Source organism: Chroicocephalus ridibundus, chromosome Z (genome assembly GCF_963924245.1).
Source record: "Chroicocephalus ridibundus chromosome Z, bChrRid1.1, whole genome shotgun sequence".
Lineage (NCBI taxonomy): Eukaryota > Metazoa > Chordata > Aves > Charadriiformes > Laridae > Chroicocephalus > Chroicocephalus ridibundus.
Window position 1 is genome coordinate 56822223 of NC_086316.1, and position 13158 is coordinate 56835380.

Below are 13158 nucleotides of genomic sequence, written 5' to 3' on the forward strand. Positions count from 1 at the left end.
GCGTAAAACTGGCAACAGTTTTACACTGTTGTCATCGAAACAGTATCTTAAGACTTTTTGTCTACAGTGATAGTAATGTTAAAGCTCTGAACCAGTGATGTGTTAAGGTAATGTAATGGCTAACTGGGCAAGACTCCAAGGCTTAAATCTCAGAAGAAGAGCAAATTTTTTAGACATTTTGAGTGTGGTTGTTCTTGATATAGATAAACAAGGTAGAACACTTTTTCTCTCTTTTTATTAGAAAAGCAGGTATAGTGCAACACTTTGTATTTTAAACTGCCTGCTGACTAGCCACATTGTGCCACACCACCATGTTACTGCTCTGCAGCCCCTGTGTACAATCATTTAGCAGCAATAGGAGAAGCTATAGAGGGAAGAATTAGTTCCACATGAGTATGTAAGATTATCATATGAATCGTTGTTCCTCTTTCTTCCTAATTTAATGTCCTCTTATTCCTGAGCCTTTACTGCATTTACCCACTATGTTTCATGAATTCAAGAAATTAGTTATAAGTCGTATGGAACATTCTTTCAGCTGTTGTAATTTGGTTTAAACAAGCATATGTCTGAGTCTTGAAGGATTTTTGCCATTGACACAGTAGAAGTCTGAGAAAAAGAAATTCCATAGTGTGTTTTCTTTTTTCCTGATGTGAACCAAATAGCATTTTAAGCTTTTAAGCTTTTAATTTTAAATATAATATTTCAAAGCTCATACAGTAAATACCGTAAGTCACACACAGACAAGGAATTTCTTTCCATGTAGAGGAGAGAAGAAGCTTTGCATAGTTTTGTGAGAAAAGATGATATAATAATGTTGTCTGTCTCTGATTTACCGTATCATTGTTGAGCTTGCTTGGAAATCTGGGTGCCTTGTATTTATTTTCCACCATAAAGTCTAAGCTGATAAAAGGAGAGATGCCTGGGAAGGGGAGGATGGAATGGAGAAAATTCTTGTAATCAGAATCTGACACCTTTTCTTACACCTTTTGCCCTGATAGACTGTTTTGTCTTTCTGTAAACGAAGTGGGAATAGTCTGAGTGAAAGCATCTCATTCTGGTACCTGGGCTCCTGCAGTTAGCCAATCTCCAAGGCAGAGTTCACACAGCCTCCTTGGTTGGGCTCCCCCTCTGTGTCCGTGATGGGCCTGACCCAGTGGAGGGCAGCATCCCACCTGGTGCTAAGCCACACAGTGGTGCATGATGGCATCGAACGACTTAATACGAAAAATGCACAGAAATTAAAATGACTGTGTACGTACGAGGAATAAAGCAAGAGGGAGAAGCAAAGAGAAGTCAACCCTCTTAAGGCTGGATGGGAGTAATGGTCTCTGTCCAGGGGATTCCTTGGAGCGCAGTTTAGGATTTGAGAGAGTCCTGTTTATGTTGCATTTAAACCATTTAATTTTGTGTGTCCTTATAAAGAAAAAGACATGCTGTTCTGAAATGCTCAGTTTCCCCTGGAGTTTAACTTAAAGTTCCTATGCTATTCTGTAGATGTCCCAGGAGCTGGGAAGTGAAGGGGTTTCTCCAACAGTTTTGTTTCTTCTGTTTACAATAAAATAATAAACCCTTTTACAAACTAGTTTTTATATAGTGAAGTGTGTCCTAAGTGTATCCTGAAACGTATCCTAATGAGAGGGTGAACATAGGGCCCATGGGGGAAGTAGGCCTAATTTTTTCAGGGGTGTATAGACCTCGGGGGCATGTTCCACGCAAAATGGATATGAAATTGTTCTAAAATTCAGGCTGAGGAAATGGAGGTTATCACAGAGAAACTCTGTCATCTGCGAGTAGAAAAGCAGTGCTATCAACAACGTCCTTGTCCACTTCAGTGCAATTACAACTTGCTAGTCCTGTAAAATCTTCTGTAGGTGTTGACTGTTGCAGCCATGCAGTGAGCTGTCATATTCAGTGTGACGCAAAAGCAACAAATTGAAATGGTATTGATTCTGTGTACTGAGTTTGAAGTGTGTTATTTTCTTTTTCCATTTTAACTGAGGGGAAAAAAAAAAAGTATTTCCCTCGCCTTTGAAATACTTCTGCGGGTTATGACATTGGCCGCCATCTTTATTGCCTTGAGTCTTGATACCAAAATACAGAGTCTGGTGCTTTTCTGTCTTTTGTTGTTGTTCTGAAATAACACAGCATTTTGGTGCCTGTCTGTCAAGGTGAAGAAAGAGCTATACAGATCTGTATGTGGCAAATACATTTTTACTGATGCTGTTGTACATAGTTTACGGGCAGGCAGGAGGAAAGAATCCAGCATCTAGGTGTTTGCCCTCTGTTCCCTACAGGTCAGAAAATATGTGGGGACCATCCATAGGAGCTCCAGTGAACATGTAGAATATTCCAAATTAGCAGGCAATTGATTTCACTGTACTTAGTGCTTAGCCATGATAATTGTAATTGTCAGCTGACACGTGGCAGAAGACACAATGAGTGAGGGTAGGTTGTATAATTCAAAATATGTTTTCCTAATGCCTAACAGGTTATGTGCTATGGACAGCCGCCGCATCGGTTGTGTTTCCAATATTACATTCGGAAGAAACTAGCACTTTTATTTTTTAGGGGGTGGGTGTGGGTGGTGGAGGGTGATAAGTTTATTTCTTAGCCATACAGTTTTAAGCAACTTACAGTAAGTTGACTGGTTTTCCAAAAGTGTTTTCTGGGTGAGAAAGGATCTCTCACATCTCATGTGTGCAGGACTCATGTTGCATGACATTAGGCAAATGGCTTTGGGGCTTTCTGCAGGAGGGTATTTTGCCATTATTTCAGAAGGTTTAGGGTCCTGAACATACAGACTCAGAATCAGTAAAGCAAGTGAGATTAAAGCAAACTAAAGTAGATCTAGTGTAAATACCTTTCTCTTGCAATGAAGTTATGATTTGTTAGGTGTGATTTGGAGTTGGGTTTGATTCAGAGATCTTGTGGTTGAAGTACAGGACTAGCAGACACTGGGTCTATACTTTGTCCTGTTGCAGGATTTCTGTGGGCACCAGGAAGGTTTCTGTCTGTCTTCATGGCACAACATCACCTGATACAATGAATGCAGAGGAGCACCATGAGACTTAGTTGACACATTATTATAAAGCCTGTTGAGAGGTTCTCTCGGCTATCATCTCTAAATAAAACAAATTATTCCATGAATGGCAGAACTAATGAAACCCGGTTTTCCTTCAACTGATTTACTTTGTTCACATCTATCCTAGTGTCTTCCTCATCCTTTCCCACTGTCACTTCAGAGCTTCCTCCTTCTCTCTGTCCCAGCCCTTTCTGTGATTGTTTGAAGCTACTCCATTGCTATGCATGATTATGAGTCCTCCATCTGCTGCTCATGTACCACCAGCAGTGGTTGACTCTGGACTTGACTTGTTCATGACCTGAGAAGAAAATGTTGCTATTAAGCATGTCTCATCATTTCCTTCAGCAAGAATGGCACACTGGGCCTTCCATGTTTATTCAACCACCCTTTTTATGCAACTTGCGGGAACACCATGGTTTTGGCATGCCGGCCAAATTTTATTATGATCAGCTGAAGAGTTTAAAAATTAGGAGAAATGGGACTGCCGATCAGCACAGCTGCGTAAACCATGTTTCACCAGAAATGGGACTGTCACAGGGGCCGTCTAGAAAAGCCAGGTGTGAAACTATTTAAGTAAATGCTGCTGTAGTCTTTGAGAAATGCCACATTATCTGAGTTTCATAGTTTTTAAAACCTTTTCTTTGATTATTGGTTAAAGAGAGTATCCATTGGTCAGTAAACTTACGTGAAAGAAGACAATTTCTATGCTTTCCTGTCTGCCCCTTGGGATATTACTGACCTTTCACTCTCTTGTATTCTTGCTTGTGAAGGGATTTCTTGTAAACTTCAATCATTTAGATTTGTTGTGTTCAAACTTTGATGGAGTCACTTCAGGCTATGTCCACTAAATCTGTTTTGCTTAGACAAAAAACTTCGTACAAATTTTTTCTTTACTGTCAGTACCTATCAGATGAAATGTTATTCATATGCTTGTTTTTCTTCTTAGCAGCTATTCCTGATTTTTGTAAAGTCTTTTGTAATGTTCTGTATGAAGAGTGCTTTATGTAGTAGACCATGACACAGTTAGGAGAAGATGTTACAAGGACTTATTTAAAAAAAAAAAAACAAAAAAAAAAAAACCAAAAAACAAGAACCATTTAAAAAAAAACCCAACAAACCAAAAAAAATAACCAAACCAACAAGCAAGCAAGTACTGAGGTGTGGTTTGTGGTTTTTTTTATGTGGCTTGGTTTTTTTTTATGAATTGCAATCTTTTAGCTTACCCTCAGCTCTCTCAGAAAATAGTTGTTTGGGTTTTTTTAAAGATAGTGTAGTAGCAGAAGCTCTTTTTGTTGGTCCTTGACATCCCTTTCTAGTTTCAAGTCTAGCTGAACTTGGGCTTTCCAAATACGAGCTCTTTATGGACAGATAGATTCATTATTCATGTTTTTGGTTTTTTTGGCAATAAATATGTGAAATGAATGCATGAGATTTTTGTAGAGATTCTGAATTGTATGTGATGGCTGTGGCTATAGAGGTGTCAAGCAACCAGCAAAACTTGAAGTACTTAATACTTCTATGATATGACCTGTTTGGTATGATCTTAGTTCGATCACTGTAACTGTACATTGGGAAATTAAAGTAGAATAAATTTATAATTATAACCCATACAGGTAGTAAGAATTTTATATATATATATACACATACAAGATTTTTTATATATATATACACGATAGATACATATTTCTAGAAGGACATAAGTAGAAATAAAACTTAAAGCATTTTAGTATGTCTATCTGCATGTTTAGATCAACTCCAAATTGTTTCATTTTTTTCTCTAAGTTATTCCCAGTTAATTTATCAAGAAACTTCCCAATGACACATCTGATGTTCTTCAGCAAACTCTGTATACCTAGATTTCTTTATAGAAGCCAAGCTCACATTGCATGTTTCTGTTCAGACAGGTATCCACGTTTAGGATTCTGTTTAATTTCAGATCAGCCTCATCTCCAGAGGTTACTGATCATTCTCTTAAGCAACAAGCAGCCTTGAGGCTCTGCCCAGATATTTGACTACCTTCCAACTCTTTGGAAGTTCTGCTTTTCCTGTGCTTGGCTGGGTACCATCATTTTTGCCCTGAATTAAGTGTAGCCTGTGAATGACCACCCTACAGTTTGACTATCCAGAGAACAAATTAATACCCACTGTGAAGTGAAGTTTCCCATGCTTTGCAGGCTGGTGTTCAGCTCTCACATGGTGATAATCAGTTTGCTTTGTGATGGCTGGCTGTTAACACAGCTATTGAGCAATACTGTGCTAACTATTGAAGAATTTATTTAGTCTGAAATAGTCACCATAAAGATAACATGTATTTTTTGTTGAGTTCAGAGGAGATTAATCTTCATTCTTCTGATGCAGCAAGCTTTTGAAACTTCTTTTAATGAATACATTTATAATGAGGATTTATCAAGGTCCCGTGAGCAAGTGTGTAATCTTACGTAAAGGTTGGACTGTTTAACAAGTGAAAAAAAACCCTCACTCTAAATTAGGACCTGAATACTAAAAGAGAAAAAGAAAAGATCAACAAGTTTTCATCCTGCTCTGTACAGACTTCTTCCATGTTATGTATTCTGGATGTAAAATGTATTCTGAGGATGAATACATAAGTATTTTTGTTTGAAGATTTTATTATATCTGTGTGGAATGTTATCAGGCAGGACTCGTTCCAACATGATTTTCTGTGCAGTTTCCTGAATATCAATCTCTGTGTTTGGACCTCACATATGAAATGAGGCAGGCATTTATCCTCATTCTTCGTGCAAATTGTCAAATATTTAAAAAACATTCCGGGGCATATATATGTATTTCACAGACCTTGCACAGTCTGGATTAGGCCTGTGACCTGTTCCTACCAATGGCAATATTGTTTTTCACAGGACTGTTGCATACAAAAATGCTTATACAGCTATGCTATATCAATGTGCTTATGTCTGAGTTCAGACCAAGTCCATATCTGTTTATTGTGCTTTTGCTTTAATGTATCGGGTAATAGGCCCTCTGCTTCAGCTACACCACTGTCTCATATTCGCCAATGGGACACCTCAGTAAAGAGCCTGTCTCCATCTTCTCAAAGACATCCACATAGGTGTTAGGTGCCCCCAAAGCCATCTTCAGGCTGAACAAACAATCCATTTTGGACCCCCAGTAAAAGAAAAAAAAAAAGCATTGATAGAATCATAGACAAGAACCTTAAGGATCATCTAGTTCCAACTCCTTGCCATGGCCAGGGATACCTTCCACTAGACCAGGTTGCTCAAAGACCGATCCAGTCTGGCCTTTGTTACAGATGGAAGCGATGCACTTCACTCCTAGAGAGAAGCAGCAATACGTTTATTGATATAAACCAGAGATTTAACAAAGTTTGATGGTAAATGCGACAGTTTTAACAAGATTCGAGATGACAAGGCACACTTAGTTATTTACTGCACAGAGCACAGGGTCAGACAGAGCTGTCAGGGAGACCCTCCTATTGAGTCACGAGGTTCAGAAAGGACGCCCTTGCTTTCTAAACTCCTTCTCAGAGAGGAGTCTGGGGCCCTGTCTGCAGGGCTGTTCTCTATCCACTGTATCCATGTTTGGGATTGCACCAACCCAGGTGCAGATCAGTATGGACGAATTGAGACACGGGTAAAAGGAAAATTTCACGTGTGTGCTGAGAGATAGTGTGAGCTAGAAATGGGTTGATTCACTCCTATATTGCTGTATATTGAGAGTATTTTGCTTTTACAACTAGATTGAATGTTTTTGTAGTACTGATTATTCTAAATAGCTGATGCAGTATATATATGTTTTTAAAAGTTCAGGTGGAAGATGGCATTGATGGGTGGAAGAAAGGCTTGCATTTTAGGAAATGTGAAAAGACATGCTTCAGCTGGGACTTCTGGAAGACCAGAAGTCCATGTGCCAACCTCTCTGCAAATCTATGAAGTGCTTTGGCAGGCTGTAGTAAGCCCAGATAGTTAGGGAACTGCAGCACTTGGTGTGCTCTCCATGAAAGAGACAGTGCTGGCAGATGGTAGCAAGCCCAGTTGCCTGCCTTCAGTTTGTTCACAGGCCTAAATTATGGAAGAGGCTACAAATACAAATGACTCTGCAGATGTAGAAGTGGGCCAGCTGAGGTGGACTGTCCCTTTTTTTGACAACATTTTTTGCCTGAATCAATATTGTCTGAGATGTGGAACATCATGTAGTGTTTTTTCTGTTCTGTTCACTGCTTTTCATAGCAGATGCTGTGAAGTGTAAGGGTTAAAAAAAAAATGCACTGGATGCCTGTATGGTGTGTGTCTATGTATGCCTTCTTACTCTGGTCCTTTGAATGTTGCTAGCAGAATAACATAGCACAGCAGTGTATAATTGGCTTTCTACTGAGTTTTTAATAATAATTTATTTATTACATCTCTTGCTTTTCAAGATGTATATTTTCTCCCCCTTCATTCTGGCTTTTCTTCATTTTTTTCTCTTGCTCACTTTTCAGTATATTGCAGTGTACTGCTTTTCTCTGTTACTGCCAATATTTGAACTTTTGCTTTTAGTTCTCTTTTTATTTGTGTTTTACCTTAAACCTTTTACATTTGCTAGTTCTGGTGGGTTTTTTTTTGTTTTATCATTTACCTCCAGAAGGATAAAATGTGCGTGGGAGAAGCATAATAAACATTTGTTGTCAGCAAAGTGAACTAAAATGCATGAAAGAATGGCTCAGGGATATTAAGTCCTGGAGCTTTCCTGCTTGAGTGATGAAGATACATATATAACCCATTCCCACCCACCCCCCCATCATTTAAAAGCTTTACTTATTGTAGCTCAGCTGCATAGCTGCCATTTGCTTCAAGTTCTCTTTTAGACCTCTTTCAGGTTTATGAAAGCGGTAATGTGTGTCTTGCTTGATGTGCTCACACGGTTTCCTCCTGACAGCTGCGAGGCTGATGGTGAGACAGCATGTACTGATGTACTGCACCACGTAAGCCTCTGACACTGGATCCTCCTCCCCAGGGAGCACAGCACACAGGCTTGTCCTCTGCTGCTCCTGTTCCTAGCTCTGAAGTAATTACGTGTTCTTCATTGTGTGAAAAATTGCATTATTTTTTCTCACGTGGTAGATTTATTGGTAGTTGTCAGACACGGTGTGGTACGTAGTGCGTGTTTACTAGAAAAAACTAGTTTAGTTCTGGTTGTTAAATGAATGTAATTGATCCCTGACTCTTTACCCTGACGTTTCATTTGCCAGAGCAGAATCTCTAGAGGTTATCAGGTCATCAACACATAGGATTACAGAAGCAAAAGAAGTAGAAAAAATGTTAATTTAAGACCTTGTAAACCAGGTAAAAATTAATTTAGTCAGCTCTCTCTTTCTTCTGAGGACAGGAGAACTTCAGGAAACTATGGGTGATAAGTGGGATGGAAACTGTAGGTCACTGGAAAATTTGCTTAAGAAATGTGTTAGAGAAAGTGTATTTTCGCCAAGTTGTGTACTTCAGATACATACTTACGTATACTGTTAGTCAGGAGAGACATCTAGTTCTTTATCTGGTTTTATTTTTAACTGCTAAAAGTTTTCTAAAGTATTTTTTTCCCTTCAGCTGATGGAGTCTGTGTGTTTAAATGCTTGGTTAACAGAGACACTGAATACTGTCACGTGGGAAAACAGTCTGTGTTAATTACGCTGGGATACAACAGTGCCTTGCTCCAGTTCAAGTCACAAGCTGGTACGTACATCTTGCATTTGTGAGTATCTTCTCCTTCCTGCCATGCTACTGTATTGGTAAAGTTCGCTTTAAAATACATTGTCTTCTACTTGGGTTTCATGTTGGCTATTTAAACGTTACATTTTGTTACTACTCTTTGTGCAACTTCATTTGCCTCTAACCCACTCCAGCTGCCTTTTGTGCAGTATGGACCATTCACATAGCGGACATAATATTTTTCCAAAACAAGTGCAGATTAATTTTCTGAAGAAAGCAAATGCAGGTAACACGTCATATGACTTAACTCCATAAACTCTACGCACTGGTAAATGTAATGCTTGGTGTGGGCAGTCTGCTACTTGTTGCTCCCCATTCAGAAATTATCTTGTAGATCTGTTTGTCTGTATAGTTAATTGAGGTAGTTTAACATACACCTGCAGTTCTTAGGATAAATATTTTGTGTGTGGTGATGCTACTACTCTGTTGTAGAAAAATGACTATATTTTAGTAGAATGTTGAGATCTGTATTTTTATACTTCCACCTGTCTTGTGTTTTTTGTGAATCCAACAGCTGAGACTTTTTAATATGTGCTGTCCTCATCTCCTCATATTGGCTTTTGGAAAAGCATTCTTAGTCTTTATGCAAGGAAATTCAGAAGGCTGCCTATTTACTCCGAGTAGTGTACAGCATGGCCACGGCTCATTTTGAAATTGTGTAATTATAGGTAACATACAGCTTCCTCCTTAGCAATAACCAGGAGTTCTTATATAGCAGCCTACATCAGTAGGCCTGGTGATTTCCAGGGGGCCATTATAGTTATTTACATGTTATACTGTGTGGAAACAGGCACAGAGCAATTAAGTTGGATTTTTGTCAGCTTATTTAAAGACACATACATGTTTCAAAGCATCAAGGGCTGAGAATTTGGATGTCGATGGGTTGGTTTGTGCGATGAATTGCTACTCCTGTATCATGTAGACACAATACATGAACTCTTGAGTCCCACTCTACTAGAAAATACATTTTCTAGACTAATGTGTTTTTCTCAGTTGGGTGCCAAATCTCAGTGGCCTTTGAAGTCTTACCTGGTTACAGCCTTTCATCTGTATCCATCGAGAGAAGCTATTCACATTTTCTTGTCTTACTAAAACAATATGAATGTAAGCGAAGAATGACTGCGAGTGTCTGTTGGGTTTTATCTGTGTATCTGAGCGTTACAATTCAGTATTGTGTTTCCATTAAGTCATTTCCCTTGAGACTGCAATACAATATTGTCTCTTACTGAGACCCACATCATAACTGAGGTGATAATTAAGATTTAGGTTGTTTAGCAATTTATTAGCTCACTGCTGAGATAATGAATAACTAATAATTAAGGAGTCAGGGAAGTTTTTTCAGTACTTTTTGGTCTGCAGTCTCTACCATGTCGTGCCTATCTAGGAAGGTTCTGATTCCAAAAGGTACTGATAGTTTGGGATCCCAAGGCAAAATAACTTTCTCTTAGTGCTCTTCCCTGCCTTTATAAACAAGTATTTGGAAAAAATTCATCTAATTTCTGTACAGTTTAGTATTCTTCCTAAGAGGAATGCCTTGAAGATTAAGTGGTAAATTCAGTCCTCTCTTTAGCTATATTCCTTGGTGATTTGTGTTTAGTTTCTTTCTATAACCACATATTGGAAATACATAGGAACGGTATAGATAAGTCTCAATTTATTACTTCTGATTGCTTGTTAACATGACAAAATTGAGTGTTTTATGTACTTTTCCATCCTTAAAACTCAGGAGAAAATAAATTGAAATGGCCTGTTAGTTCGTGCAACAACTCCTTGATAAAACGACAGGAATAAAATGGATTGGTCACAGTAAAGTCCATTCAGATTAAATGACAAACCTGTGGATATCAAATGGAATGTGCTGGGTGCTGCATTAAACTGAAAGTTACTTATAGGGTATTACTTCTCCATGCCATAGGAATAGCTTGCTGGTACCATCTTCTGTATGTTGAGTATATCAAATAGCATCTAGGCTTGAGAAAGTTGTATGTTTTTACAAAGTCATGGCTATAGAGCAGAAGCTAAGCTGCTGTTGTTTGCTGTGTAGAAGTGTAGGTGTTACTCTCAGTGTTATGTATTTGCAAATGTGTATGTGTGTATAATTAAGAAAAATAGTGCTGTTATTAAAAAATGGACTGACAAATCATTTTTCATATGTTAAAAGTGTTAGTTATGAAAATGCATTGTAAAAGCCTCAGGTTTTTTAAGTCCTCTGTCTTTTAGGAAGGCAGAGCAAGATGCAGAGTGAGGAGTAGGGGGAGAGGGAAAATCATGCCCTGCTTGTGCCCGCACAGAGAATTGCTGTTCTGGTTCCAGCATAGACAGTCATAAATCATGGACTGTATCTTTTATTTCCTGCTGAACATATGTTAAACATCTGAGTAGGATCAAGCAGGCAATAAAAATGAAAGCTAGTAGCCTACAGGCTTTTCTTTTAAAAACAAAGATCATTTATCTGTAACAGACCAACCAACCAGTCTATAACTCATCTGTGGCAGACTTGGTATGTAGCTCTACTCCTTGGTGGAAATGGCCTGCCTAATTTAGCACAGAATTAGTTCATGATCATAGGATGAATTGTTCTTTTGGGGTTGTGGTAGAATGCAGGTTTCTTTCATCTCTTTTAAACCTCATAACCTTGGTCTCCAGCCACTTTCACAGTGTATCCAGGGCATTGGACATGCCAATAGTTGGTGTCTGTAGATACTGTTTTACTAGCACAACTTACCTTGAAAGTTGTCTGCCAGCTCTAATAGCTGTGCCACGTACATAGAAGCAGGTGAGAGAAAAAAGCATTATTTATAGTTTTGAGTTATTTATAGCATATAGTATTTGTGGATCTCCACATGCAGAACTGAGCTAGAGACATATGAATGTGTGTGTCTGCAGAGAGAGGGAGAGAGATACGAAATGTATTAAAGACACTCATTGAATTTTATATGTGTAAACGTAAATGCTGTTACTGCAGTATAATTCAAGCAAAGGAACATGGTATGTCTTATGGTGATTTTTTTTCCACAAAATTATTATTTCATGTAATGGCATATGGATCTAATGAGCTATGACTCCATTAGCAAGTCACACAGTCTAGAAGGAACAAGTTTGGAGAACAGAACAATTGGTGCTGGGGCCCTGGCATGCAAACTGTACTCTTTGGGAAGGAGGCAAGAATGGAGGGTGTGTTTACTTTGAACTAGATCTAGTCTGGTCATATCGACTAAATGACCATTGACTGTCGAAGTTTATTCCTGGAGTACGTGTTTTGGTTTAATTTCATCCAGAAGGATTCCAGTTAGCGTGTACTGAGACCACTCAGTCATGCAGACCAAAGTGCTCTAAGTGGGGACAACTAATTGATATGCCTTAAGACCCACAGGTTGCAAGGAAGCTGTTCAGCTTTTTAAATCTAAGAATTTGTGTCAAATAATAAATTCTATGAAGTGAAGGACCAAATGACTCTGTGGTTGCTTGCCAGTTTTTGTTTAATGTAGTGATTATGTTTTACAGAAAAGCAAAAATAGTAGAGTTTGGTTAGCTGAATCTTGTTTTATTTGAGTTAATTTAGAAAGATGTTAAATTCACAAATGTCTTTAATCTTGCAGCTTGAAACTCTTGCAGAGTTTTATTGCGTAAACAATGAGGTGCAAATTGTTGAGAGGAGAACTTACTAAATGCATTGACCTCTGCAATTCACAATGATTTTGAAGTCCAGCATTTGCTAGTCTCAAAAGAGCAGTAGGAGGTTCCACTACCGGAATGACTTAAAAAAACAGGTTTTGAATTCTAGGGCATACTACATGCACAATTGTAATCCCTAACTTCTCATCTCTGGGGCAGAAACTTTGGTTCTGTGTCATATTCCAGTTTACTCCACTGTCACGAAGTGGCTTAAAGCTTCATAGATGCTTTCCCTGAGTTAATTCATTTATGTGGCTGTCCCAAACACTGGGTGGGCTTTGGGAATAGACAGCAATCAGTTTCACCTGTTTGGCTTCAACAGAATTAAGTGCGTATAAGAAAATAATAATATTTTCAAAGAAAATAATTTGGAGCTGGGGACTGTGATGTACAAGAACAAATACGCATGATGTGATTTTGGAGACTGCTGGTCTGTTTGCAAACCTTAACAGAGAAGGCCACCGCTGAGCATGCCTTCTGCTGTGTCTGTATCTGTTAGTCTCTGAGTTCAAACCTCTGGGTTTGCCGTTGTCTCGCTCTGTGGTTCTCTATGCCATTGCTTTTCTTGAGACCGTTAGAGGCAGCCATTCACAAGTTTTGTGGTGTTTTGAGCTGACTCACTGAGTGTGTTCAAGGTGGTGGGATCTAAAGGGAAACTCAAGA

At 38.7% G+C, this 13158-nt stretch overlaps 1 protein-coding gene across 4 annotated transcripts in view; it reads left to right on the forward strand.

The window, feature by feature from the left end:
• Positions 1-13158, forward strand: part of LOC134508143 (histone-arginine methyltransferase CARM1-like) — a 72883-nt gene that overhangs the window by 15010 nt on the left and 44715 nt on the right. The window contains exons 1-2 of one of the 4 annotated variants that reach the window (XM_063319258.1): positions 3008-3639; positions 8696-8784. In XM_063319258.1, the coding sequence (XP_063175328.1) occupies positions 3392-3639; positions 8696-8784 (337 nt within the window). In that variant the 5' untranslated portion in view covers positions 3008-3391. Of the gene's footprint in view, positions 1-3007; positions 3640-8658; positions 8785-13158 lie in introns of those variants that run through there. The other 3 variants (XM_063319257.1, XM_063319259.1, XM_063319256.1) reach the window with 3 other exon arrangements.